The sequence below is a fragment of the Talpa europaea genome, assembly GCF_964194135.1.
Source record: "Talpa europaea genome assembly, chromosome: 6".
NCBI classification, from domain to species: Eukaryota; Metazoa; Chordata; class Mammalia; order Eulipotyphla; family Talpidae; genus Talpa; species Talpa europaea.
Window position 1 is genome coordinate 15,823,167 of NC_140072.1, and position 27,225 is coordinate 15,850,391.

A 27,225-nucleotide genomic window follows, 5' to 3' on the forward strand; every position below is an offset into this window, starting at 1 on the left:
CCTCTGATATTAGCTGGACTCTTGGTGCATCTACTTCTGTTCTCCTTCCTCTCACAGAGGACTGGAGGTGCTATTTGGTGCCTCTGCTACAAAACCGAAGTGCAAGTTTAAAACCTGAGGTGCATGTGAGAAAGTGGTACGTGAGCAGGTTTGTGTCCAGACGGGTGGAACCAGCAGCTTCTCAAACCAGCATTGCCTCGATGTGAGGAAGCGTAGGAACTGACAACCACCCGGGCTGGTTTTGCTGCTGTGAGTCCCAAGGAACACCCAGACCTGCCCTCTGGTGAGGCTGGAAGCTCCACCTCTGCTCCCCAGGCCGCACCCTGGCCTGTGCCCAGCCTCTGTGGCTGAACGGCAGCTGTGTCCTTGGCTGGGGCCTCTAGGAGAAGTTCCAGTTACAAATCAAAGGCCTGGTCAGGCCCTTCTCTCTGCCTCTTGAGTTCATAAATATTGTCAATTTCTTCTCTTCACCTCAGAGGGAATTTATGATTTGCTGAGTTTGTAGCTGCAGAACAAACAATATAAATCCAGCTCTAAATTACGGCTTGTTCTCAGTGCCGCTCTGGGTAAGTGAGATTGCTGTTGCCAATAACCAAGGCTCTTGGTAAATCATCGCAGGCCCTGGATTTATTGGGAAAACCGGCATCAAGCAAAATAGGCTTTAGCTATTTGGAGTGAATCAGCACCTTGTCTGGGGAGAGGAGCTTTTAACTCTTCCTCCTTTGGGTGTCTTAGTTCCCACTTTTTTGCACCGGCCACCCTTCTTGAAAACTCTCTGCTGCTCAGGGCTGTAGAAACTGGGGTCTCCCAGTGTCCCAAGATGTAGGTTCCCCTCTGCGTGGCCTGGCCACCTGGGAAGGGGGCTGGAATGGCCTGCATTTGGGACCTTCCACCTCTTGAGACAGATGGCAGCTTCTGGGGATCACCTGGAGTTCTTTGCTCCTGGGCGGGTTGACCTGTCCCCTCTGGCCTGTCAGCGGAAGCATCTGGAGCAGGGAGAACAGACGCAGGCCTTAGGGGCTTGCTTCTCCCCTAACCCATAGGCCAGCTCAAGGCTGGGATGGAAAGGAGTCAGCTTCAGAGGGGTGGATCAAACTCCCCCCCACCTCCAATCCCTATGGAGCCCAGAGGGCGAAGCACAGAGCTAGACTCAGGTCACTTTGGGAGGGACAGCAATGGCTCTGGGGGAGCCAAGGCATCCCTGTGAGCCACACCCTCTCAGCCCACCCAGAAGCTCTGTTTTTGGAAGCTCTCTTAACTACGAAGTCACCAGCCAATTTCCAAATCCACCTTGGTCAGAACTGGAGGGACTTAGTTGCCAACAAGGAGAAGTGTCCCTGCCATTGTCCCAGGGGCAGAATCACGCCCTCTCTGGGGAGGGTCCTCAGCCCCTGGAGTGGTCTGGGCTGTCCTGCAGAGGGCATGAAGGATGCAATAACTAAATTGCCCACTGTCCCGGGGGCCAGGTGGTAGAAGCAGAGGCGGGGCAGGTGAGACTGGAAAGATGGGTGTGATTCTCCCTTCTCAAATCACCCCATCTGAGCCTGTGCTTGGTGGTTCTTGGGGGAACTTAGTCTCTGGAAGTGGCTGGAAGTGGCTCAGAGCAGGGGGAGCTTCTCCCGAGCTGCATTGTCAGGCCCCACAAGGGATTCAGGCTCGGGCTGGAGAGGATCTATGCAATACTAAGAAATACCTAAATGTGGGAAGGCACAAAGCGAGCCTCAGCTTGTATCTGTTTCCTGCTCAATTGAGAGGTTGGGGGGTGGAAGTGGCAAGGGGATCAGCCAGGCCAGGCCACCATCTGGCAGAAGGTCCAGATCACGCAGTCAAACCAGGAGGTTGGTCTTCTTTGATGATCTCTTTCAGTCACTCTTGATTCTGGAATTCAGTGATACAGTTGACTTCTTGGCCCACGTCGTCTCTTCCAGTTCTTTGGTTTTCCCTGGGGGCATTGGGCAGATGATGTGTGGATTGACAGAGCAAGGTGGGGATTTCTGTCCAGGTCCCCTTTGGGGGGATGCCAGGGAAGAGAGGTACCTAGACTCCTGTCCTCTGTCCTTTGTCACCGCCGGTGTTGGGGCATCTTTCTCCAGGGATGAGGCTGGAGTGGCTTCCTGTCTATGCCTCACCAAGACCTGATTTCAGGGAGATGATTCCAGGATCAGGGCAGGCCCAAGCAGCCTGGCTGGTTCTGACTTTGGGCCCTGTCGCTGGGTTAGTTACAGGAGAAATTTCACTAATGAAAACATCAGGCTGATGATGACAGCTCATCCCCTCCTGGCCTGAGTTCCGCATTCAGGCTTCTGAAAGCCGGAGAGTTCTCTTCACTCACAGCAGCCCCTGGCCAGTGCTGGGGAGAGCAGATAAGGGGGTGGGAGTGACTTCACATCCATTTTGGCTGTTTTGCTGACTTCACATGCATTATCTTATATAGATGATACAACCAACATGACATTGTTAATGGGATTAAAAAATTAATCCCTGGTGCGCCCCCCCCCCCCCCCCCCAGTATACCAACTGCTTAGAAGCCTTCTTTTATCTTCTATTTCTTGTCTTCATGTCTCTACATTTCCCTGGGTAAAAATCATCATGTAACAACCATTTGACTTCACTGCTATCATTTAACACCACCCAATTTCTCAGGCTATTATGCAGACTTTCTAGCTAACTTAAAAATATAAAGTTTATTTCCCAGCACTGTACAAGTCCTGCTTAATAATTATCGAGAAACTGGAAAATCCAAAACATCTGGGAGGGGAAAAAATCTTCGTTATTGTCCCAGTGCCTAAAAGAAACCATTTTTAATGTGTGGCTTACTTTTTTCCTCTTTAGATCTTTCTTTTTCTGTATTTGTGTACACAGTTGTGAGTAGGACACATTTAAATTTGATTCCTGCTTTAAATATGATCACACACTGAGTCACTCGACCGGTTCTGTGCAGGCTGTGCTGCTGCTAGCAGCTGCTTGTTCTGGTGGGACGGCCCCAGTTTTTTCCTGCATGACAGACTTGGCTTTGGGGATTGGGAGAAGTGGCTCCACGCTCGACATATCCTGACATACAGGGTCTTGTGCTTATTTGGGAGAGTGCAGTTTGGCTCCAGTTATTTTGCTGCCACTATCCACCATGCTCCTGTGTTTCCTGTACTTTCTTTCTTTGTTTTTTTATTTATTTAAAAAAAATTTTATATTTTTTACATCATTTTTCATTTTTGCACAATGGATGCATCTTCATCTTGCGTATAGTCCCCATACAGTTCCCACCCCCGCCCCTTGTTTTAATCCTATTCCCTCCCTCACCCCCCGCCCCTCCCTGTAGTGTGTCTCTGGTTTGTAGTTGCTTGTTGATTTTGATTTTTACTTTAAGCTCTTCTCTGGCTTCTCAGCAATTTCAGAATGAGGGGCCCAGTGGCCCCCCGGGTGCGTAGGGGCGAGGCTACCCAGTTGGAGGGAGGGGAGGTCCAGGGAGGGCAGGGTGGGTCAGTGACTTTTGTCCACTGCCTGGTTTTACTTGCCTTTCTGTGAGGCGAGAAGAGCAGCCTATGGGAACCCCCTGCGGGGCCACGCGAACATGCGTTCCAGGGTTTCAGAAGTTAGATCGCAGCTGCTGGATTGGCCTCTCCGCTGGAAGGTTGCTGGGCTTTCCCAGCATTTTTGGCTAGTAACAGTACTAGCAGCAGCGATAACCCAGCCCTCCGTGGCGATCAGATGCTGAGGCGTTATCCTCAGATTTAGACTCGCTCACTTCATCCTCACAGCAGCTCGAGAGGGAGGAAAGAGTATTATCCCCATTTCACAGCTGGGTCAGCTGAAGTGTAGAGAGGATAGTGACTCATGCGGTGTCAAACTGCGAACCATGGACGGGCCAGGATTTAAATCCAGGTGACCTGGACCCAGAGCCCACACCCTTAGCCACCATGCGCCTCTGCCTCTCCTTACACCTGGGTGTGACCAAAGGTGAGTCTTCACAATGAAAGTGGCCCAAGGAGGAGCCAGGTTTCAAGGCTAAAATGGGGGCAGAAAAGTTAGTCATGAGCCACCTGCTGTGTCCTGTTGGTGAGAGTACAAGTTCAGGCTTGGAGGAGAGCTAGGGCTTCTGATGCTGACCCTAACCCTGCAGAAACCTGCAGTGATCTTTGGTTTGACCATGGCTCAGTGCCTCAGTTTCCCCTGAAAGTGTGTGTGTGTGTATCTCCACAATCTATATCCATCCATTTATCATCCATCTATCTTTTTGCCATAGATTTACCATCTGTTCATCTGTCTGTCTGTTCATCCACCCACCCACCCACCCACCCACCCACCAGTCTTCCATACTCTTTTGCCTCAAAACAAAGCAATTTTGAGGACACAGACAACATTGTAACCAGATCCAGGAGGTAAATCGTGGCCTAATTGGGAGCCAGCTGAACTAATGCAGGTCACTCACTCTTCTCCAAGCACCCCAGATACACTCACTTTGTTTAAGTGGCCCCATTGCAACTGGAGGAACTAGGGGCCTGTTTCCCATGTAGGGCTGCGGGTGCCTGTGCCGATGGCTGGGAACGCTGCAGGGTCCGCAGCACCTGGTCACTGGCTTCCTCCTTCTCTTCCAGACAACCTTTGCCTCCTGCAAGCACTTGCTGGGCGGGTACGTTTCCTGAGTGGCCGCGCGGTGCTGGATGTCACAGAACGCCTGTCAGGTGAGCCCCCAGCCCGCCCCTGGCCTCCCAGGCCTGTGGTTGAGCCACTCATCTTAGTCTGAAAATAGTCAAAGAATCCTCACGGGGCACTGCAAATCTTGATAATTTGCTTTTTAAAAACAATCCCTGCATTGCCAGCAGACGGTCATTGTGTTTGGCTGTACACAACCAAAATAGTTTTGAAGAAACTAGTCTGCATCTCCCACTCTTTGCAGACAGGGCTGCCACTCGCCCATAGCTGCTTCGCGCTGCTGCTTTCTGAGTAGCCACCACCTCGTGGTGCTAGGCCTGCTCAGCGGCTGCCCTAGAATTAGGTCAGGTTGCCCCTTCTCAGCAGGCGCAGCTTGGCCAGGATCCTTGCCCCACTCCCCCTCTGAGCTGTCACCAAGGACTCTGTTCCATGGAGATGGGGCCTGGGACCGAATCTGTTCTGCCAGTTCAAGCTTCAGCAAGGAAAGCTTGCTCCAAGCCTGTCTCCGCATGAGTTTGCAGGAACAGTCTGAGTGATTTCTTTCTTTCTTTTTTAAAGATTGATTTATTTTTGCATACAAGAGCTGGGGTGTAGGCCAGAGGTGTGGGGAGTGAGAGGATTCACCAGACAGAACAGGCAGATGGACTGAAATACACTGCTGAGGGGAGCAGCGGGGAGACAGGAGAGGTCTGCTGCGCCATGTGGGTAGTTCCCTGGCCAGTGGGGGATTGAACTCGTGCTGCAGTGGCTGGGGAGAGCTTCACAGCGCTGTCTTTAGCCCCTGCACCACCAGGGAGGCCCAGTCTGAGTGATTTCATTCCAGGATTCAAACCCCCTCCTGTGCCCTTGAGGAAGAAAGGACACAGGCTTTGGTGTGGGCTGGCCCTTCTGTCACCTGCCAACTCTGACCTTGGACAGATTTTTGGTTTTATCATCTATTTTGTTTGCCAAAAGCTTCCTCCTCCAACTAGGAAGGAGGCAGAGGGCTTAGTCTATTCTCTAGACTCCGGAGGGTCCTTAGAATGCAGATGGCTCATCTACCCCCTGCTCATATGCTTGTGTGGCTCCTATGTTGTCTTCAGTGACGTGTTCAGGTTCCCTGGTGTGGCCCAGAGGCCTGTCACTGCACACGTCTCCAGGCTCTGCCCTCTCTCTGCCCGAATTACATGCACTGGATCACTTAACCCCATGCAGAGGGTTTGTTCTTGTAGAAATAAAGAAAACAGATCTCAGAAAGGTCAACTTCCCAGAGCCCTTGGCCAGTAATCCAAGATTTGTCCCCAGTAGCCTGGGGCCTCAGCCAAGCCCTGACCTGCTGTGTGGGCTCTCCCTGCTCCCCCCACTCCCGTCCTCGCCTGCCTGGCCTCCCAGCACCGGTCTCTCAACTTCTTGCCTTCACCTCCAGAGGCCCTCTCCCCTTTTTTTCTCTCCCAGGCGGGGCCCACTTAGTTGTGCATCCCCGGCTCTGTCTCCCTGTCCCTTTTCCTGCTTGAGGGTGCACAGCACCCTCTCTCCAGATCCCCCACGCTCCATCTCTTGCTCGTGGCCTTGCCTCCGTGCCCTGGCTTGGTCCTCCCAGTGTCTCCAGAGTGGCCCCTTCCTCCTGTCCGAGAGCCAGGCCTTCCTCAAGCAGGTGGGGCTCCACTGTAGCTGCTGTGGGTGCCGGGCGAAAACAGCCACGTGACTGAAAACACCCGGTACCCGGCAAGGAACTCTTTCCTGTTGCTCAAAATCAGCCTTCTCTCCTTCCCTGGCCTTGCAGACATCCTCTGTGGGGCCCAGAGATGGGCAGCGCCCCTTCTTTAGATACCCATTTACTGTGAGTACCTTCCAGTTCTCTCCATGCGAACGCCAAGGAAGTGTTCCTGCACACTCTCTGCTAACTCGGTGTCAGCCAGGGACAGAGAAGGAAATTTCAATTGACACAAGGCGTGGGCTAAGAATAGCACAGCTTAATGGGAGTAAATCTTTTGCTAATTACCTCAGTAGCTTCTAAGCTCAGCTGTAATGGGGTTTTCTCCCTCATGACTCCCAGTAGGGCCACTGCTGCCTCTGCCAGGTGACCCCGTCTCCCTGTACCTGCGGAAGTGACCCAAGTGGGGGCAGATTGGTGTCCTCCTGGGGAGCAGACTTGGGGAGGGGAGGCTGGAGTAAGTCCTCGCTACAGGGAGGGAGGGAGCTCCTGGTGTGGAAGGGTGGGGAGGGGGGCTCTGTGGGGGCTGGGTGGGGGTGCAGGGGACCCCTGCCTGGGCCTGGCTCTTGGGCTACTTCTCATATTCATTTGCAGGTGAGATTCAGATTTAAGAAAACCTTTGAGTTACGGTTGTCCAGAGTAAGTAGCTAAACAGGATCACTGGTTTCTCTTGGCTCCCCTCACGCCGTCCCTCTCTTGTTTCGCCTCCCCCTGCCTCCTTGGCTGGCTGGGGTGGCTTTCTGGCACCTGTGCCCTCCTGCTCAGGCAGCTGCCAGCACTCATCTCCTTGCCCGCTTCACGAAATTCCTGGAGGCCCTGCTCCTCAGGGAGCCTTCCTGGTGAGCCCCAACCTTGCTGGTTGCTCACTGGACTGTCCTGTCTTCCCTAAGCATGAGAATCACATTTACTTCTGAGGGTTCTGTGATGTTGGGGACCCCAAGGGAGGCCCCCCAGTGTGGGTGCAGGAACCTTCCAAGAAACGAGGCCCTGGGAGAGTGTCAGGATAAGTTGGGGGGCCCAGTCGTTTTCTCTTTTTTCCCATTGTCCCAGTCCAGCTGCCATCAGAGGGACGGGGCTCCCGCTGGAAAAAATCCTGGGGAACTGGATGATGCTGAGCTAAGGAGGGAAGTGCTTATTGGGGGTTTCACTAAAAACAAAACTCCAGATCAGCCTGATACGCGGAGCCAAGCCTCTGTTAGCCGTGTGGTCCTGGGCAAGCTCCCCCATTTTGGCTTCCTCCTGTGAAATGGGTGCCCTTTGCCCTAATAGTCTGGGGTGGAGAGGGGGTTTGGGAGAAGCAGAGCCCACTGCCGCCAGGCTCTGAGCCCCAACTCAGGACTCAGTGTTAGTGTATTGGCCCAGGGAACCTTCCAGTTTCTCTGCCCCATAAATAAAGAGCTGCATCCAGCATCGCCTGCCTTCACCAGCACTTGCCCTCGGCAGGATGACAGAGTGAACTAATGCTAAAGAAGCACTGATAGCACTTAGGGGTGATGTCTGAGGCTGGAGGCTGCCATAGCCCCATCCAAAACAACTTGGTGGCCCTGAGTGCCACTTTGATTGACATCCAGCAATCCCAGTATTTACCCTGTGATGGAGGACTAGCTGGCCGGTTCAGCTGCTTCTGGGTTTTTTGGGATTTAGAGAAGACAGAGGGCTTTGGGCAACCAGATTTTGGGGTTCATCACTGGAATGCAGGGTCTGTGCAGAGCTTGCTGGGCTACAAAGCATGACTACGTAAGACCCGTGCTGCTGGTCCTATGGTGAGGTTTGGCATTCAGACCCGTTCTTGATTATTTTAGTTTTTTTATGTCTTATTTTTCAGAATGCTCCATCTGACAGCTTGATTTCTCTCCCTAGCACAAGCTCTCTCTGTATTGGCACGAACTCTCAGAGGCGGGTGTGTGGACCAAGGCTGTGTTAGGACTAGTGACTGTCACGTGCCTTCACGCACATTTATTAGCTGATCTCTAACAATAGCAAGAGTTTGGCTCAGGATTATTTATCTTTACTTTTCAGATTATGAAACAGGCTCAGGAAGGTGGGGTGCTTCTGGGGCTCACACAACTAGTAAACCAGGGGCAGGATGCCATCCAGGTGTGTCATCCTCTTTCCCCTGGGCTGCCAGGACCCACGTGACTGTCATGACCTGAGAACTTTACCTCTGCACACTCATTCCTCCATAGAAATGTACTAAGCATTCTATCTCATGGCTGGTAGCTGTAAATGTGTGTATAAACCAAGCAGGTGTCTGCATTTTTCCCTTCTGATTTTTAAGAAGTTAAAGCATTTCCATGGGCTCCCTCATGTCCCATGAGCTGCCGGTACTGAGTTGAATGGGTTTGTCGGCCGTGCTGGGCTGCTGCCTTTGGGGGGACAGGGTGGGTGTTCCGGGAGCAGGCAGAGGGAGGTGGAGAATGCCCGAAGCCCCAGTAACTCTCCTCATTTCTGCCCCACAGTGCTGGTGGCCTCGGTTTACCCCCGAAAACCCCAGGCGGTGGAGCGCCACGTCCTGCCCGTCCTCTGGTACTTCCTGCACCACGCGCTGGGCAACGGCGTGCTGCGCGGGCTGGGCAGCAGTGTCCGCCCGGTGGTGTGCCGGCTGGCCAGGAGCCTGCAGGAGCAGATGGGCCCCCGGCTGCGGGACTTGGCCGCCGGCCAGCCAAAGCACGTCGTCAAATCACTCCAGGAACTCTTAGACGCCGAAGCCCCGTGACACAGCCCCAGCTCGGCCAAGGGGTGGTTCCCAGAGCAGGACAACCGGCAGCTCGTGCCCCTTCAACCTGACGGGCGGCAGACTTGAAATGGGCAATCTTATTTTTTATCTTATTTTTATGCTGGAATAATCTCCTGGTCTATTTCCCTTAGAATTCCACATGTACATAGTATATTTTGAAGTAGAAATAAAAGAATTGCTTATTTTTCTAAGGGTTTACTACCTTGTACTTTTTTAACCTCCAAGAATTTTCCAAAGGCTTTTTTAACCTCCAAGAATTTTCCAAAGGCTAGATTTGTGATGAACAGAACAAAACACGACAAACAGAACAAAACACGACCACTCTTGGGTGAGACCAAGAGTTAGGAAGGAAAAGTTCAGCTGAGACACCCGTGCTGTGGGCCATTTAGGGGCAGAGCCCCCCATCTGTGAGCAGCTGGACAAGACCTCCTGAGTTGGTCATTCAAATCCAGTCCATTTGTCAACGGCCCGATTTGAGGCAAGTGTGCAGACACCCAGGCATCGAGCTTCTGTCTACAAAGTCTGTGCAGTGTCTTTTGGTTCTCTGAGGACCCTTCACCAGGACCCGCCCAGCTTATTGCAAGGCAAGGAGAAGCTGACATTTGTTTTATGAAAAACCTTCTCTGAACAATGGCATCTTGACTAGTTCTAAGAGGACCAGACCTGTTTCACACTTGGAATATCACACATGAAAGCCTGCAGCAGCGCCTTGGGGGCCACCAGCTCTACAATGTCTCCGAGAAGTTGTGAAATTACACAGGCTGTTCCAGCTGGGTAGAGTCACAGAGCTGGACAGCAGTGTAGGACTTGGGGTGACTAGGACACGAGGAAACTGGAAGAAGGGCTTGTTGATGGAGCAGCCAACACAGTGGGGTCCTGGCAAGGGAGCAGGATGTCTGGGGACTGGGTTCTAGACAAGGCCTCTTGACTGTGGCTTGTGGAATGTTGATAATAGTGTGACCTGGAAGAGTTAGCGCTCAGGTCATTGCCTCAAACACACACGTAATGTGGCCAGACCCACAGAAACACTTTAGGGCAGGTCCAGACAGCAGGGCCCTGCAGCCCCAGCCTCATGCCAGGCATTTTCCCCAGCAGCGGTCCTCTCCACTGTCACCCACCCCCTCTCTCCTCTCCTGGAGAGTCTGGGCCAGAACAGGTTAAGAAATCTCAAATTAACTCACAGATTTCCAAATTGCCCGGCCTAGGAAGTCACTTTACTGTCTTGCCTGTGTTGTCACCCTAATGCCCTGGGGTGAGGTTGGGCCTGGCAGTCATCCTGGCACTCAGGCTTTTAATAGGTGGCATAAATGTGACTGTAATTCCTGGCCCAGCATGTGCTGCTATTTGCCTCATTGTGACCCCAGCAGGGCTTTGCCTTGGTAGGTTCTGACTGAGGCAGGTTAGAGGCCTGCAAGCCAGGCGGCTGTCAAAGGTCTGGAAGAGGCTGGTTTTAAATGCTTGGAAAGTTTTACACAATTTAATTAGATTTGCTCGCAGTCTGAGCAGAAACTCTAGGTATGGTTGGGAGACTAATATGTCCTGCTTGTTCAGAGCCTCGCCTCACAGAAGAGTTTAGAGATTTATTTTTTTTTTTAGGACTCTAGGAGCCCAGGGATGTAAATAGAGTCTGGCAGGGATTTTGAAGAGAGAAATTACACTCAAAGGCACTGTCCTGTCCCCTGTGCCCTGTACTCGCCTTAGCGTGTTTACAACAGCTGAGAACAGAATAAACCTCTGCAGTGTTCTATTTTCCTCCACCATTTTAGGGGCAGCAGCCCAGGGTTCTGGGGCCACAGCCCAGGCACAAGCAGCTAGGGGATCGGCTGGATGCCTCTAGTGTGGTGTGGGAAATTTCAATCTCAAAAGTTTCCTACATCATTACTTTCAAAACAAAGGACAGACAGCACATTAGTAACCTGGCTGCAAGAATGAGGCCTGGTGGGAAGGCCAGTTGTGGGGAATGAAGATTGTCCTGGGAACCATGGGCGATTTGAGTGGAGCTCACCCCATTCTTGTTTTCCTGGTCTAGCGTTCTTCTCCACACCTCATAAGGAAGCTATTATTGCCCCTATTTCCTGGTGAGAAAATGGGACTGGGCCATATTTCACAAGTTATCTCAGCTAGTGCAAGACAATCACCCGGAATCCTGTAGAAAAGGACAGGTCTGAGTTGGGGCCTGAGGGTCTGTGTTTCCCGCATGCCCCCAGGTGATGTCAATGCTGCGGGTCTGCAGGGGCCGGGAGGGAGCAGGCCCTGGGGTCCGGCTGGAAGGCGGCTGGAGCTGGGACTGCTCTCAGGCCTGTTTGACTCCAAATTCCCTGCCCTTCTGCTTCGGGGTGGTGTTTTATGACTCCAAGATCTTTGCCTCCTTTTGGCCAGCCTGAGGCCTTCGAGAAGACCAAAGGAAAAGGCACAACTTCCTGGAACTCGTCTGCCTCCAGAGTTTCGCCCCTGGAAACCTCAGGGCATACAGTCTGCCAGGTCTGCTGTGGCCATCAGGGGTCTGGAGGGGATAGGCTTTGTGGAAATAAAGAGCAACCAAATGAGGAAGGCACAGGCATTGTTCAGTTTGCCACCGTGAGGGAGCCAGCCAGGCTTACCCGTGCTTGGGCAGGCTCGGGGCAGGCAGAGGAGTGGAAACGTTTCATAACAGAAGGCAGGGAAGACTTCGGGCTTGCTGTGGCTGGAGGCTGAAGGCACGGGGTGGGGTGGGTGCGGCATGACGCCCTCTCCTCGCACACCAGCAAAGTCGGGGACCTCTGGCGCAGGCTCAGTGCTCTCGTGCCTGTTAGGTCCCCAGGCTCGAGACTCCTGGAATCAGCCGTCCTAGGCCAGAAATTCCCAATCATGGTTGATGAAACAATTGCTGGGGGGAGGGAGGGAGACAGGGCTGAGGTGTTTATTAGAAATTCGGATTCCTAGTCCCAGTTGTCAACCTCTCTCTGGAGTGAGGATGCCTGGGCGCCTGAGGATGCTCCAGCAGCTACGCTTTCCAAGTTCAGGCAGCTTGAGAAGGAGAACCCCAACAAATGCCCTGCTCCCAGCTGGACTCTGGGAGTTGGGGGAGTCCCCAGAGGCTGGGCTCGCTCCCCAGGTGGGTGTTTCTGAGTCAAGACCCTGTTTGGTGGCAGGGGTGCTATTTGGCTTTATCACTGGGGCTTGGGCAGGGCCATTGTGGCTCTGTGCATGCTGCTGCTGGCGGCTCGGTGCAGAGGGCTACACAGAAGTTCCGTTCTGTTTTCATCTTGGCTTTGTAATGGCCTCTCTGTGGGTTGACAGCTGTTATTTGTTATTAGCCTAACTTTGGATTCTCCTTGAGAATTTTCACATCCAGAAGTGATCCAGCACTGCTATGACTGGTGTCAGAAGCTGTTACCTGAACAATAGCTTTAAAAAGTGACCAGGTTTTATAAAATGGTCAATCTTGTCCTCTTCCAAGGGAGGAAAAAAGATAAATAATTGTTATGAAGGTGATTTGTTTCCCAGGGTCTGTATTTCCTATCTGTCTCATCCACTGGTTTTCTCCGCTTTGGAACACCTGCCATAAAGCCCAAGAGTTGTTTCCAGAAAGAGGCTTTGTCTGCTCCTGCTGGGGCTGCACCTGGAAGCCAACTTGGGGTTCATGGCAATGTGGAACAAAGATTTTTGTTAAAAATGTTTTTTGTTAATGCCAGGGCAGTATTACCTCTGTGTGGGGTTGGGGGCAGGGATGAGGAGTGGGGGTAGTAGAGGTATGTAATGGGGATATTATTTAAAAATTCTCTTGGAATATTTTTAAATTTCCATCTAAGTTAAAGAAAATTATAATTTAAAATTATTAAAATTATAGCTGGACTTTGGCTGGATGTGAAAAATAATTTTCTACTTGTTAAGGTTGGAGAAAATGGAGAATATCTTGGACACAAGGTGGTGTTTCCTTCCAGAGCTGTCCCCCCAACCCCCAATCTAAATGCTGCTTACATTGGGGGTGAGACCCAAGACTGGGCTGGTGGGGGGACCTGATTCCCCATGCCACCTGCTGGCGGTGTCTTTGGAGGAAGACATTTGACGCCTCTCAGTCTCCTGTTTTACATTAAATTTTTTTTTTTTTAAATGTGTATTGCTCTAGGCCACCAGGTCAAGGTCCTTCACTCTGACATTAAGAACTACTTACTTTGTTCATCACATAGGATTTTTCCCCTCAAAGAGCTAATGAAACAATGTAGATAATTGTATTTTGAAAAAGTGGAGCCTTATACACAGAGAAAAGGAGCAGGCCTTAACTCTGGCCTCATCTCAGTCAAACCTGCTGTTGGGGCGGGGTGGGGGGTAAGTGGGGGGTGTGCTGAGGTTGCTCTTGCCACCACCCACCACTTCCCAGGGTTCAGATAGGAGATTTACAAGTTTAATTTGTTGTCCCTGCTTGATGCAGCTGACCTACATAGGTGGGCGTGCGAGTGAAATGTGAGTGAAATGTTTTCCGTCTCTTCGCTCTGAAAGTCACGGGCGCCTTCAGACACAGAAGCCAGCACTGGCTGAGTTTGATAGTGCCCGGACCAGCACAGCAGTGAACGATGAGGCCGCCGGACCTAGGGACCTTGGCGAAAGCCATTAGCCCTAAAGGTCACTGCAGGGGGAGGTGCAGCAGATAGCGTCTCCCACTTTCTTCAAAGACCAAAGCCCAGGTCTGGAAGGAGCGGGAAATTGTCACTGTGCTCTTTCCCAAATCAGAAGGTCAGCATGCGGAGAAGGGCATTACAAACAGAAATGGCTGCGGGGCTGAGTCAGCACCCAGGGGGCTCTGGGATGGCTTGGAACAGGCAGACGTGCTCCTGCCTTGCAGCTGTCGGGGGAGTCACTGGCATTGGGGCGGCCCTGTGGGAGGTCATGGAGCACGGTGACAGACCTCAGGTGCCTGTGTCCTCACTCCAGCCACCAGGAGCCTGATGAACTCCAGCTCCCCTGGGGTGACCGTCACACTCACCATGTCCCTACTTTTTTCTCCTCTTATTTTTTTTTAAAGATTTGTTTATGCATATAAGAGCTGGGGAGCAGGCCAGAAGTGTGGGGTGGTGGGGGGTGTGAGACGGCTCACCAGAGACAGAGGGGGGAGCAGAACAGGCAGACTGACTGAAATACACTGCTGAGGGGAGCAGCGGGCGAGACAGAAGAGGTCTGCCATTTGGGTTTGCTCCCTGGCCGGAAATCAAACTCGTGCTGCAGTGGCTGTGGGTAGCTTCATAGTGCTGAGACTTAACCCCTTGTGCCACCAGGGAGGACCCCCTCCTCCTACTATTTTATTCCTCTTCCTCCAACTTAGTCCTATCGTGTTTGTCTGTGGGCCCTACCTGAGTATCTGATTTCTTGCTGTACCATCATGTTGGCCCAAATCGACCCACAGGCTCGCCTTGGCGGGTGTCCAGCATGGCAAGACCAGAACCCAACTACAAGGTCAGTTGAATTCCATAGTCACCTGGTGCAGGGCCCCCCCGATTGTCCATGAAGTTACTTTCTGAAGTCCGGGCGTGTAATCAAGCCGCCAGTGTCCCGGGCCCCCATAAAACTGAATCAGAGTGCTGGCTGAATTAACTGTTTGCGCCTCTGCACGGGCAAGTCATCTTTAATTACATTTCATAAAAACGTCTGCATGGATTGATGGGGCTTTATTTAAACTTCAGGTGGGCACCGGGAGTCAGCACCGTGCAGTAAAACATGCGCTGGTAATACAGGCTCCGCACACATTGACTTGATGGCAGTTCAACACAATCTTTGATGTGGGGCTACTTAAAAATATATTACCTTTGGAAAGCTTTCCTGTGAAAGACAGAGCAGGTGTTGGCAGTCAACCAGACGATCAATTGACAAACATGTTGACACTTAAAATTCCCTGCGTAGGCTCCCTGGAAACATGCAAAACCCTGGTTTCTTTCAGAAAAGGAATGTATTGCTCCGCGTCCCTTTCATTCCCATCGGGGGGTAGATGAGGCAAGTCTTGTCAAACATCATCTCTTCACCATGAAAGCAAAGTCTCTCTGGCTTGCCCTGCATTTTCCATCAACGCGGATTATTTTAGGTTCTGAACCGGGTCCATGATGTGAGGAAGTAAAATCGATGCTGTTTATAGCAAACAGCCACACAGACCCAAGCTGTGGAGGAAAGTTCTATTTATCCTGAAAATTGTATTCATGCTTGCAACAAGCTATCATGGTTCTGCCAGAATATTATATTTGCTTTTTCCTCCATGAATCCTTTTGCTAGAACCAGAAAATTGAGTTTTTCCCCTGGGAGAGAGCAATTTGCTCAGTTCCTCGTGAGTCAGATAAAGAGCTGGCTGAGCACCTCCCTCTCCGCAGCTCTGGGGGGCTGCACGGATGTGCAGGATGAAGGCTGTACCCCTCCCCTGGAAGAATGTGACATGCACCCCTTCAACTGGTCTCCGATGTGGGGCTCCCTTTTGTGTTTATCGCCGACACTCCTTCTGGGTTTCTAACTCTGAAGAAAAAGTGTGGGCTCCTGACTCCTTGGTGGGTTGGGTCCTTTGGCTTAATTAATTATTAAACAAAACAAAAGAAAACCAGCCCCCCCCCCACCCCGTCCTCCCTGGAGCACAGGAAGTAGAATGGGCCGTGGGGATGAGGTCCTTGGGTGGGGGGCGGGGGTGGGCTAGGGCTCATCTGAGAAACTGTGAAATGGGGCTTGTCCCTCATGGTCACCAGCAGGGAACCCTCGAGGCACAACCCAAGTTGGAGATTCGAGGAAAGACCTGATCTCAGGGGCTGAACCTCAGCTGATGCCACCAGGCGGTCAGTTGTGGATCTATTTTCTTTGTGCAAAGTCTGACTCCCTGGTCACCTGCGCTAAGTCTAGTAGAGGGGGTGGTGGCCAGAACAACATGTCTTTGACCTCTCTCCTCCTGTGCCAGCTCAGCACAGCTTCAGCTTTGACCTTTATTGCTTCCTGGGCCCTGAACCTTGGCAAATCCTCCCATCTGCCCTGGGAAGGCCAAGTCAGGATGCTCAAAGCCTCTGGGTCCCTGAGTAACAGGACAGCTGCAACAGCTTGCCGCCCCTGCTGCCTGTCCTGGAGACAGCTGGGGTCACTCATTATGTCCTGTATGGCAGGAGCCTGGCACCTTCCTGGCACAAGTAAGTGCTCTGTAGGTATAGAGGGCTGAGGAGGAGTTGTGCAGTGCAGGATTCCTGGAAGCCCTTGGATCCTTCCACTGGTGCTGGCAGCTTGGGAAGAGGGGGTGCTTGGGGGAGGGAGCAACCTCTTGTCTCAGAGAACCTCCCGCTGGGCACTCATGGAGGGCAGTGGGTGTTCATTCTGGGCTCTCCCCGGGTGTTCTATCAGATACTGACCCTCCATGATATAATGTGCTTCCTGGCTCCCCACTGCCACAGCTGGGTGCACCCCCTGCACATTGAACGAGCCCCAAACCTCTAAGGTGAGGCCCTTTAAGGGGGCAGCCTGGGCTGGACACTGAGCCTGGCCTCCCCGATCTGCAGGCCTGGCTTGCAAGTTGTCTCCTGGTTCCAGTAACTAGAATTTCTATTGTTCCTGCGGCGATGCCCCCCACTCTATATGCCAGTTACATCAGCTGTGTCCCCGTCTGGTCTCCCTGCTGCTGGGGCTCTGCTTTGTGTCTTCAGTCCTCTGGGCAGCCTGCCCCTACGCCCTGGCTCAGGGTGAGCTGCCCTGTTCTCCCGCCGGGAGCGGGATCTCTTTCCTCGCTCCTTGCTTGCCTGGGCGCGCCCCTCGTTACCACACCACCAGCCAGCCAGCTAAGCGTGTGGGAGGCTGCCCGGATCTCTATCGAGCACGTTCCCTAGACCTGGCCCTTCTCACACCTACCTCCGCCCTGTCCCCCGAGCGGCTGGGCTGCTTCCCGGTGCCTGCAGCCCAGGCGGATCCCGGGGCCTATACCTGTGCTGGGCCTCCAGAACTGGCCCTGCTGCCGCCGCATTCTGCTCGGGCTTAGTGCAGCTACGCAAGCCAACGTGCGCACACGGCCAACCAATAGAGGTCTTGTACCCCCTTTGGGTATTTCATCAGCTCTTCTTTGGGTACCTTGAAAGTGTCACCCCTATTTTGATAACTGGACGAGTCAGGGAGGGCTTCACTTACCTGGAGTCGTGGCCTTTCCCTGGGGGAGGTAGCTGTGGTCACCAGGACCTGGTGTTACCTGTTCTTGCGCCTGCCATCCATTTCACCAGGAAAGGGTTTGAAATCTAGAATTTCCCTGAACTTAAAGATTCAGCTTTGTAGTAGCTCTGGAGGCCTGCCCCTTCGTTACACCCCGTGGGTGAGAATTCTTGTCATTTGACAACCCACTGAGCCAGCATTGAATCACCCAATTACTCAAATTCTTTTCTCAATAGGAAGCACTCCACAGCCTCCAGTGGACAAATTCCAAGATCGGCAGCAAATCTCTAGCTCATTGGCAGACACAGGGTTTGGCATGAGCGGCCGGCCCTGCTTCCCTTCAGTTCCAGCTCCAGCACATTCTGCACATGACCTGGGGCTGAGCTGGCTGAGAAGCCCCCGAGGGAGACTGGCATGCGAGTGAGTGCGCCTCCCCCACATCCCGGGCGACAGCCCTGGGGTGCACAGAGAATAGGCCGCCTTGTTTAGGAGACTTGCTGCCCCCACTCCGGCTGGGAGGCGTGTGGGTACGCGGCGCAGAGAGTCTGAGACCCACTACTGGGACATGCAGTTTGTGCCAGTCCCCTGAGAGTTTTGAGTTCAGGGCTTTGGAATTGAGCTGGGGAAGGCAAGGGAAGTGGGGTAGGAGCTGCGCCCCAGTGCCATCAGGCTCACCCCCCATGAGGACATCAACGCTGAGCCTCTCCAAACCCTTCAGAAAGCAAAGCTTTTCAACCTTTTGTACAACTGCATGTGCGCAGGGGGACAGAGTGACAGAGCAGTGGTGAAATGTAAGGAGACACAATAGATTCTAGTGCCAGGCGCACCTGTTCCTTGTGTGCTCTGCCCTCTGCCTCGCTGTGTGACCCCAGGCAAGATTTTGGCTGGCAGGGTGGCAGGTGGGGGTAGGGCTGGTTTTCTTTACAGATGAGAGAACACCTTGTACTTCATTCATTGTTGTGAGGAAGACATGATTTCAGGGCCCAACACCTGTCCCATCTATACATTTCCCGCTTAAATTAAGGCCAGTGCTTGAAGGTTTCACAGAGTCATTGTGGGATCTAAAGTTAACCTTTGACTACCAAGGCCAACCGGGATCTAGAATTGAAAAACACTGATTGTTTAGAATTTGGCAGACCTGCTGGGCAGGGCACCTTCCAGACCTTTCTAGGACATCTCAGTAGGAGTTGGGTTTGCCCACTACGCTTGGCTGCCGCCCTCTGCTGACTTCAATGTCCGGCACCCTTGGGGCGCCGCTGGCTAGCCCGTCAGGCCACTTCCTTCTGCTGGGGCTGTGCTTCTGGCTGGGGCTTTTCCAGAGCAGGGTTGGTGCTGACCTCCCGGTGCAGCCCATGGCCAAGCACGCAGAACTCTGGGGGTGGTGCACCCCTGCCGCCCTTCAGTTTCTGAGGCACAAGGACTGCTCCGCGGCTCCCCGTCCTCACTGCTGCTGCCAAGAGACAGGACAGGTGCAGATCAAACTCCCCTGCCTGGGCGTCCTCTGGCCCCTCCCTACCCTCCTCTCTGCGTCTGTCTGTCCCGCCCCATCCGTCTGTCTCACCCACGGGCCTGGTGGGCCCTTCTTGGTACGGGCCTCTGCCTTTCTCTATCAGCCTTGCCTGCTTTTCTGCAGCACGTTTGCTTGCCTTTCCGTGCCTCTCTGTCCGGCGGCGCTGTCCTCGCGCCTGCCTGGCCTGGTCCTGCTCCGTGGGAGCCAGCTCCGGCGTCGCACTGACAGGTTGAGTCCTGTTCTCTCCCCTGATGCCCAGGATCCTGTTGCTCTAAACAAAGCAACTCCCACAGGAGCTCTGGCAGCTGGGCCTTTATTTTGTTTTTGTTTTTAAAGCACTTCTTGTTTAATGAAAGACCAGGCTTCGCTGGCTGACTTAGACATCACCAGCGATCACAACGAAACCCGCTTTGCTCAGCTCCCACCCTGCTCTTGAATAGGCTAAGATGGACACTGCAGGGCCAGCACGTGGCCACAGCAGAGCCTCCCAGCCCAGAGACATAGTGAGGGGCCTGAGTGGGAAGGGCCTCCCCGCGTGCACTGGAGTGCAGTTTCCTTTCTGGCAAAATGAAGGTGATAGTACCCATCTCAAGGGGCACGCAAAGGCATGAGCCTGGGGTGCAGCATACTACAGCTGCGTTGCTAGCAGTGCGGCAAACATCAGGAGTCCTACCTGGACGGGACAGGCCATCCTGTCATGCTCCACGTGGGCGGCCGAGGTCCAGGGAGTTGGGGCCTTGGCCAGGGCCTCTCCATCAGGCACTTGAGGGCCAGGAGTGGACCCCGCAGCCCACGAGCACAGACAGAGGCCCTTCTCTTTGCCCTGACACCATGTTCTGGACAAGTCCCGGAGAGCTTCATTACATAGCACGCTCGGCTCTGTGTGCCTGGCTTTCATGGGGTGTCAAAGCAGCAGAGGACAGGCTGACTTTGGAGTCTAACAAGATCAAGGTGGTCGGAATGGAGGTGAGGTGGGGTGGGCGCTAAGGCTGGCATTCACATGTGATTTTCAGCTGAGAAACCCACCTTGCTCCTTAGAGCAACCACACCTGTGTCAGCCTCTGGCCCCATTGCAGGTCCCTGCAGGACTCCATGTGACTCCCTCCTTCCTTCCTTCCTGCCTCCCACTCCCCCCCCCCGCCCCCCAACTCTCTTTGGAGCATCCCACGGCCCTTTGCTGCTCCCAACTGGAAAGACCAGCCCAGAGGAATAGTGGCATGCAGCATCGGTGGAGGGAGCACAGAATTCTGACACATGTGATTCTAGAACTGTGTCCTCCCAGCCAGATTCCACACGGGCACAGGCCGGCAGGCCCAAGCTCCTGCTTGTCACAGTGTCACTGGTTGTACATGTCCCCAGCACTGTTGGGAGGTGGGCTGTGGAGGTGACTGCCTGGCTGGTCCTTAGGTGGCCTGATTTAGAAGCTGGGTTCAGGGGTTGGGGCAGAGAGCCCCTGTCTGGCCAGTCCAGGCAAAGGCTAAAAGCACCACATTATAGGAGAAAATCTGGACTCTTCTTAAAAGCCCACAGGGCCCCGCATGCTGAGACCTGGAGACAAGTACCTGCACCGGGGGAATCAACACAGAAATAACAGGTGAAGCTCCGCTACGGAGCTTCCTGGGTAAGCCTCCAAAGACCGTTCCCAGCCCCCTGGGCCCCACGATCCGAGAATATAAACATCAACATTTTCTCTGTCGTGGGATGGCTGGAGGGGGCCCGCGTGCAATGTGGGCCAGGCCATCCTGCCGGGCTGTCAAGGCTGCAAGAAAAGATGGGGGTGATCATGTCCTTGCAAGACCCCACTGGGGGAAACAGCCGTTCGGAGCAGTTGCTGCCGCCAGTACGGGTTGTTGGCTGTTGCACCGTCTTGGGGGAAATCATGCTCAGTTCCCAGGTGGTGGTGTTTCCCGCAGGCAGGAGGGCAGAAAAAATGCTTGTCCAGGGCCTCCCCTGGTGGCGCAGCGGTTGAGTGCTGGGCTGTGAGGCTGCCCGTGGCCTCTGCAGCTCCGGTTCGTTCGCCGGCCGCCGGCGAGGGTCCCACAAAAAAAAAAACCAAAAAAACAAAAACAAAACACCTTGTCCTCTACGGCACTGCACAGCGCAGTGTGCTCCCAGCTGGCGTGCTTCTGCTCCCAGATGCCAGCATAACGGGGTGGGCGGGCCGTGGGGGACGGGCATTTGCCCATCACATGCTCACAGGTGACAGTTTGCAATGAGTTAGAGGGGTCGTCTCATCCGGAGACACGGGAGCCGATGCGAGTGATGGTGTGACCTCCCGCTCGACCTTGGGGAGACTCCTGTGTGCGAGTCCTCCCCCTCTTTCAAGCTACACCCCCCATCTCTCCAAGTGCTGAGATTCAGGACATAAAACAACTTTTCAGCCTGCCCTGTTCCGAGGAGAAGCCTGAGAGAAGGCCATTATTTTCTTCTTGAACAATTTTATGTTACTTTATTATTGCTCCTGCTGTTTTAAAATGTTAGTGTTTTTAATTAATGCCATTTTATTGTCCCTGTTCTCTCAAGCTCTTCTGAAGGGCACAGTTTTAGAAATCTAATAACTGAATAAGTGGCCAGTGTGAGGGATAATGCATTAACATTTATAGAGGTTCGCAGATGAAAGGCACTGTGCTGGAGGAAGCTCATTTTAGACTTAAGAAAAGAGCAATGTTACATTTAGATTCTTGCGAAAATAATCAATATTTCATTTCTTTCAAGTGGCTGGGGAAGTTTATGTAACTATAATCATGCACAACTTTCCTGAGATAATATCTTTATTTAAAATTGACTGCCGAGTCCTTTGTAAAAAAATTACCATTTGTGCCTGGGCAGATGGTTGAAGTCTGAAACTTTTGTCATTCTGGTGGAAATGAACTGCTGATTTACACGATCGTGAGCAATGCAGAGTGGGGACGGTGATGGCTGAGCTCTGTCTGATCTGATATCAAGAGACAATGATGAGAGTTCCTCTCTAATAGGCCTCGGATGTACATCCCCAGCCCCACGTCCCAGCCTTGGCCAACTTCTGGCAAAGATGCATTTCCCTATGAATTCTATAACATAACCTCTCGGTCTTGGGAGTGCTCCTTTCAGTGCTCCTGCAAGGGCGCTCTGACTGATGGCCGAGGCGGTCGTGTGCCCGGGCCTCTGCATGGCTGTGCCTGTGACCCGCCGCCGCTGGCCCCTCGTACGGAAGGCACCCCAGAGCTCGGCCTCCTAAGGCAGCCAGGGCAGCGGCCCCGCCCAGACTGGAGCTCAGGGCTGCTGGAGCCTTTTGCTCTTCAGGAGGGGGATGTCAGGCCAGATTAAAGGAGCGGGGGTGTGGGGAAGCCAACCCTGTCTACCCCACGCCGCCAGGATCTATATTCCAGCCCTTTCAGGGACGTAAGGGGGTCCCCTATATCCAACCTCCAAATGCAATTTGTCTCTTTTGCTCATTCTTTTGTGACTGTAGATGCAGTCTCTGGCCCACAGGGGGTGGGCACCGGGGCAGATGGGCCGCTGCTGCAGAGCAGAGGGTCCAGCTGTCTTTCTGTGAAGCAGACACTGAAGAGATTTGCACGAACAGCTGAGAGGGCCTTGCTTGTGACTACATTTTTTGTTGTGTTGTGGAAAATATAGTGACTGTTCATAAGAATATATTATTTATGTTAACAAATATGGGGTTCTTTTTAAAATGATAATAGATGAGAACCCACCTACATAAAGGCTTTCTGGGGGCATCTCAATCATTAAGACTTTAAAGGGGTCCTGAGACCCAAAAGTCTGAGCACCCCCCACCCAGATGCTGGCCTACTGCAGTGACAACAGTGACAGCAAGGGAGACAGTGGCTCAGCCGGGGGGGAGTCACTTCATCTCAGTCTCTGCCTGTGAAATAAGGGGCGTGTGTGCTTGATTGCCTTAAACTTCATTGCCTTAAACTTTATTTTTAGTGCAACAGAGTCTCTTCAACTAAATCTTTCTCGGGAACCTGAAATGTGTAACAGGCGAGGCACAGTTGCTCAAGGTTTAGTGGGGATGGAGGGGTGCTAGGTGAGGGTGGGGGTGGTGGGGAGGCCAGAGAGTCCCTAGACCCGTTTTCCAATGGCCTCTCTGGAGCACAGTCTGACCTGGAAGATGCTAAGGCCCTGATCCTCAGACCCGAAGGGTGCAGCAGCCCAGTTTCCATGACCAAGGGGGTCGCTTACCTGCTGTGGCCTGGCTGGGATTCCCAGGTGCAGCTGGTGGTGCCCGAGACAGGCAGTGGAGGGCAGAGGCCTGACCGGTGGGCGGAAGCTGTCCTTCTGGTGAAAGGCTGAGGACTGAGGGCACACAGAGCCCCTCCCCTCGGGGAGCCCCCCTTCAGGTGTGGCCGTGAGCTGCTTCTCCTGCATCCCGGGGGGCTCCCACGAGGGCTCCCGGCCTCCGGGGGCAGTGACGGTGGCGTGAGCTGGCGGGCTGCAGACTGCGGTGCTTTAGCTTCAAACAGAGAGGAGGTGGCCGGGCAGAATATGGAGCGTGTGTTCCCAGATGCTTTGGCCGTGGCTGCCACAGTGACTGCAGAGTTTATCTCCTTGCACCCAAGAGGAGGGGACCCGGGAGGGGATGGGGGTGGCCCAAAGGAAGGGGGTTTTGCTTCTGAGTGCTGGGTTGGGGGGCTGGAGACCTGGTGTTGGGTGGGTGAGCTCTTTCGGGGAGGGCTGGGAGAACCTTGTTTTTTCACTGTTGGGGGGCTTAGCACCCTGGGGCTCACGGGGGGGCTGATTGGTGGGCTGGGGGAGGCGTGCACAGAGGAGGCGCTTGGCTGGGCAGGTCTGGGAGGGGAGGCCAGGCTCCGGTGCATCCTGTCCATCCGGGGGGCCCAGTGTGCCCTGGCGGGAGAGGCCTTCCTGGCCACAGCAGGGTTTCTCTCCGGGCTCTGCCTCATGGCCTCGGGATCACGCAGGCCTCGCATTGGTCTGGCCAGGCTGGATTCTGAAGTCCTGTTGTATGCAGATGTGTGGCTGGCGTGATGCCCCGGGATGGCCTTCCGGGGACACTTGGACAGGCCTGCCACCTTGTCTGCTCGTGCCTGCCTCTGAGCCCCGTCACTCTCCCCCTCTGGGTTTTTGCTGGTTGCTGGCAGGTGGCTGAGGCTCGAGGCCAGCTTTCGGGCACTGTAGATGCTGCTGTTGCTCCCTGGCCCTGTGCAGCTGGTGGGCCTGGTGGGCGCAGCACTGCTCCGGCTGGGCAGCAGGTCCATGGGGCACAGGGAGGCTCTTAGCTTTGGGGAAGCCCACATCCTGTGTGCAGGGCCAGCCCCTCCCTGCCCTGGCACGAGGGACTCTTCAGGGGAGCTCCTTGCTGGCTGACTGGTTTCTGGGGGCTCCAGAGAAGTGAAAGATTTGTCCATCAGAATTTCCAGCGGTGGTGGAGGGAGAAGCTCTGGGTCTTCCTCCCGGTCAGTGTTGACGTCCCCGCTCCTGGGTGCTCTTGCTGTGGGCAGAGGAGGAAAGATAGGGGCGAAGGGCTTCCCATCTGGGCCCACTTTGGAAAATCCTCTTCCTGTTGGAGAAATTTGGGGCTTTGAATGCGAAGGAGCAAGGCCAGGAAATCGGGAGGGTAGAATGGGGACACCCCACTTCCTGAGGCTGGGGCTTGTCCTGGAGTCCTGGGAATCCCCCAGTGTCCTCAGGTTCTCTGAGGAACTGAAAGTTTCGATGAGTTTCTTGACGGATGTTCTGGTGGGAGGGCCCGCCATGTTCCTGTCCTTGGCCCCAGAAGCCTCAATGGCCTTTTCAACTGCTGGGGTAGCCCGGGGAAGCCCCTCCGCAGTGCCTTGCCAGGGCCGGTCACCCTCAGTGTGGGGACCGCATTTTTGCAAAATGGTCTTGTCCTGACTTGGCAAAACACTGAAGTTCTCAGCAAGGGATGCCTTCAGCTTGCGGATGGTGTTGCTCGGGGCAAGCCTGCAGCCGCCCAGCCTCAGAGCTGCTGCCCTGGCCTGAGGGGCCTGCGCCTTGCTCTGCCCCTGCTGTCCGGTGCCCAGCCTGTAGAACACGTCCAGCCTCAGGCTGAGGTCCCTGTGGGCCCTCTGCAGCTCTTGGAGGGTGGGGTCCTTCACTTGGTTCTCAAGACAGGTCTCTGACTGGGACCTCCTCTGCCTGGGGGGGACCCTCTTGCTGCCACTCACCGTGCACGGCCTTGGTGGGGGCAGTGCTGTTCTCTCCTCCTCATTCCAGTCCTGGTGCCCAGCGGGCACAGGGACAAACTTAATCCTTTCACTGATGGCTTCCTTCATCTTTAGAATCATTTCCTGGGCCTGGGGTCTCTTCAGTCTCTGGAGGTAAGGCTGAAATATAATTTCTGCACCAGCTGGTGATGATCTTGGCCTTGGACTGGAAGCAACTTCCTGCCCTGCGCATAGATTTGTGCCATTAGCTCTGTTTTCCTCTTCCTCTGGGCTGCTGTCCTCCCTGCTGAGCGATGGTGTGTCCATCAACTGGGAGCTTTTAGTAAGATGTGGCTCCACAGAGATCCCCAGCGCAAGGGAACGATACAGAGCATTATTGCTCAGAGTCAAAGGCCTGGAGGTAGTATTTTCTGGAACTGTGCTAGAGGGCCATGGGCTCTCTGATGCACCCTGTGCTGCCAGCTGACTCTTTGCCGAAAGAAGCCTTGAGAATGGACAGTCCAGAGGTCTGTCTGAACCCACCCAGAGTGGCCTCTGGACATGTCCCGAAAGCCTGGCTTCCATGGTGGGTGAAGTCCTTGGCTTCCATTCTGCAGGCTCCGACACTAAGTCCCAGCTCGCTTGCTTGCCCAGCTTGTCTACCGGCTGCCCAGACTCACTGTCAGCGCCAATGCCACTGTCGTCAGAGCATAAAGGTAGACCCTGCACCCCGGGGTCACCTGGGCCGCTTGCCAAGCTCTCCAGTAGCTCCAGAGTTCTCAGGAGGCGTTCATCTGCACCCCTCTGGGTGCTCAGCTTATTTGCCAAGCAACTCGCCGTGGAGTGGAGGTAGCTGCCGGAGCCCTCCAGGAGGCTGCCGGTCAGGGAGGCTACTGTGCCACTGAGCGCCTGCAGCTTGTTCGCTGTGTACTGCAGAAGCTGCTGCAGGAGATCTGGCTGCTCCTGGGGCTTTCCATTCCTCAAGGGCCAAGCCAGATCCCCCCCAACTTCCTGGAGGAGCACTTCTCCATCCCTGGCGATCTCCCCCAAGAGCTGGTGGACCTCATCAAAGCACAGCAGCAGGAAGCTGACCATGGGCTGTAGTAGCTCCTGGGTCCGCGTGGCCTCATGAGTGAGACACAGAATCGCTTCATACTTGGAGAGGCTGGAGTGCAGATAGGTGTACGCGTGCCGGTGGGCCTTCACCAGGGGCTCAGGGAAGTCCATGTGGCCTTCAGACGCCTGAGTGGGGTGGGTGGTTGGGCAGCAGTGGCCCTGTCGGCCCGAACTGTGGCGTCTTGGCTTCCTTTCCCCTTTGGAGGTCTCCTGGGTATTACTGTCTTCACTTTCCTCCCCGGAAAAGGCTGTCCCTTGTGACCCACGGGAGCTCTGCGCCTTGAATAGGACGCCCTTAGCCCTGTGCCTCTGTGACTGGTTCACCTGGGGTGGGGAGGTTGTGGTGCCTGGGGCCGGTCCTTCCATGTCTTTCCTGCTGCCGGCAGTGGGATCTCCCGTGAGCTGCTCTTCAGCTGTGGTTTGGGGCCACCTGAAATTTGGCTGCCCCTCTGCCAGCCTCTCTCTCTGGGCCAAGGCCCCTCCAGTGTCATAGCATGTGGAGTTCTGAATCAGCAAAGGATTGGAGCTTCTGTCACTGCCCCCCTGGTGTTCTGGCAAAATTGCTTTGGGCTTTTTGAAAAACTGGAAGCCACTCTTAGCGACGCTATTAACAATGTGGCTGTGGGAAGGCGTACACCCCATGATTTCAGCTTGTCATTTCCCGCCCACCACCTCCACAATTTTCAGAGAATCATATTTGAAATAGGAACAAAAGCCTGTCTTACTAGTCCATCCAGGCAATTTCCAGGCCAGAATCCTTGGAAGTCCATGGTATGAGATCCTGTGCTTGGAACCAACTTTCTTGACTTCCTCTGCCCCACAGAGGAGAGGCTGGGAGGCCAGCCATCCTGCAGTCCTTCTGACATCAAACCTGCTGTACGCAAGCAGCAGGCGACTCCAGAGGACCCCGGTCTCATGGATCATGGGCCATGTTTTGCCTGTGTCCTGACAGATGTGGATGCAAGTGGAACTTTAAGCCTATTAGGTTAATCGTGCTCCAGCCAGTCAGCTCTCACAGTGTGTTCTAATATAGAACTCCTTGGCATTTACTATCTTGGGAAGCAGATTAGTTTTGCACGTGCTTATGCTTTTGGTTCTGTTCAGATGCCTGCCATATGAAACCCAGAGAAATGAGCCATAATTGCAAAAGGTTCTGGGAGAGACACAATTGTGGGAGCGAGGGGAGGGCTGGCGGATTACAGATCCTGCCGGAGACATGACCTTCATGGTTTAATAAGGGCAAACGAGCCGGGAGTGCGGCAACCTG

General features: G+C 54.0%; 2 protein-coding genes across 2 annotated transcripts in view; one reads left to right on the forward strand and one right to left on the reverse strand.

The window, feature by feature from the left end:
- TOGARAM2 (TOG array regulator of axonemal microtubules 2) overlaps positions 1-9,059 on the forward strand; it is a gene marked incomplete at both ends in the record, with an annotated part of 35,113 nt that extends 26,054 nt beyond the window's left edge. The window contains 2 exon segments of the mRNA XM_084234587.1: positions 4,593-4,679; positions 8,803-9,059. Of these exon segments, the coding sequence (XP_084090713.1) occupies positions 4,593-4,679; positions 8,803-9,059 (344 nt within the window).
- A 9,413-nt stretch (positions 9,060-18,472) lies between these two features.
- On the reverse strand, positions 18,473-26,771 carry PCARE (photoreceptor cilium actin regulator; the record flags this gene model as incomplete). Its single annotated transcript, XM_084236029.1, is given in 3 exon segments — positions 18,473-18,607; positions 18,609-18,654; positions 22,900-26,771. Coding segments are annotated over 3 exon segments (3,882 nt in total). The 5' UTR covers positions 26,601-26,771.
- Between the last annotated feature and the right edge of the window lie 454 nt (positions 26,772-27,225).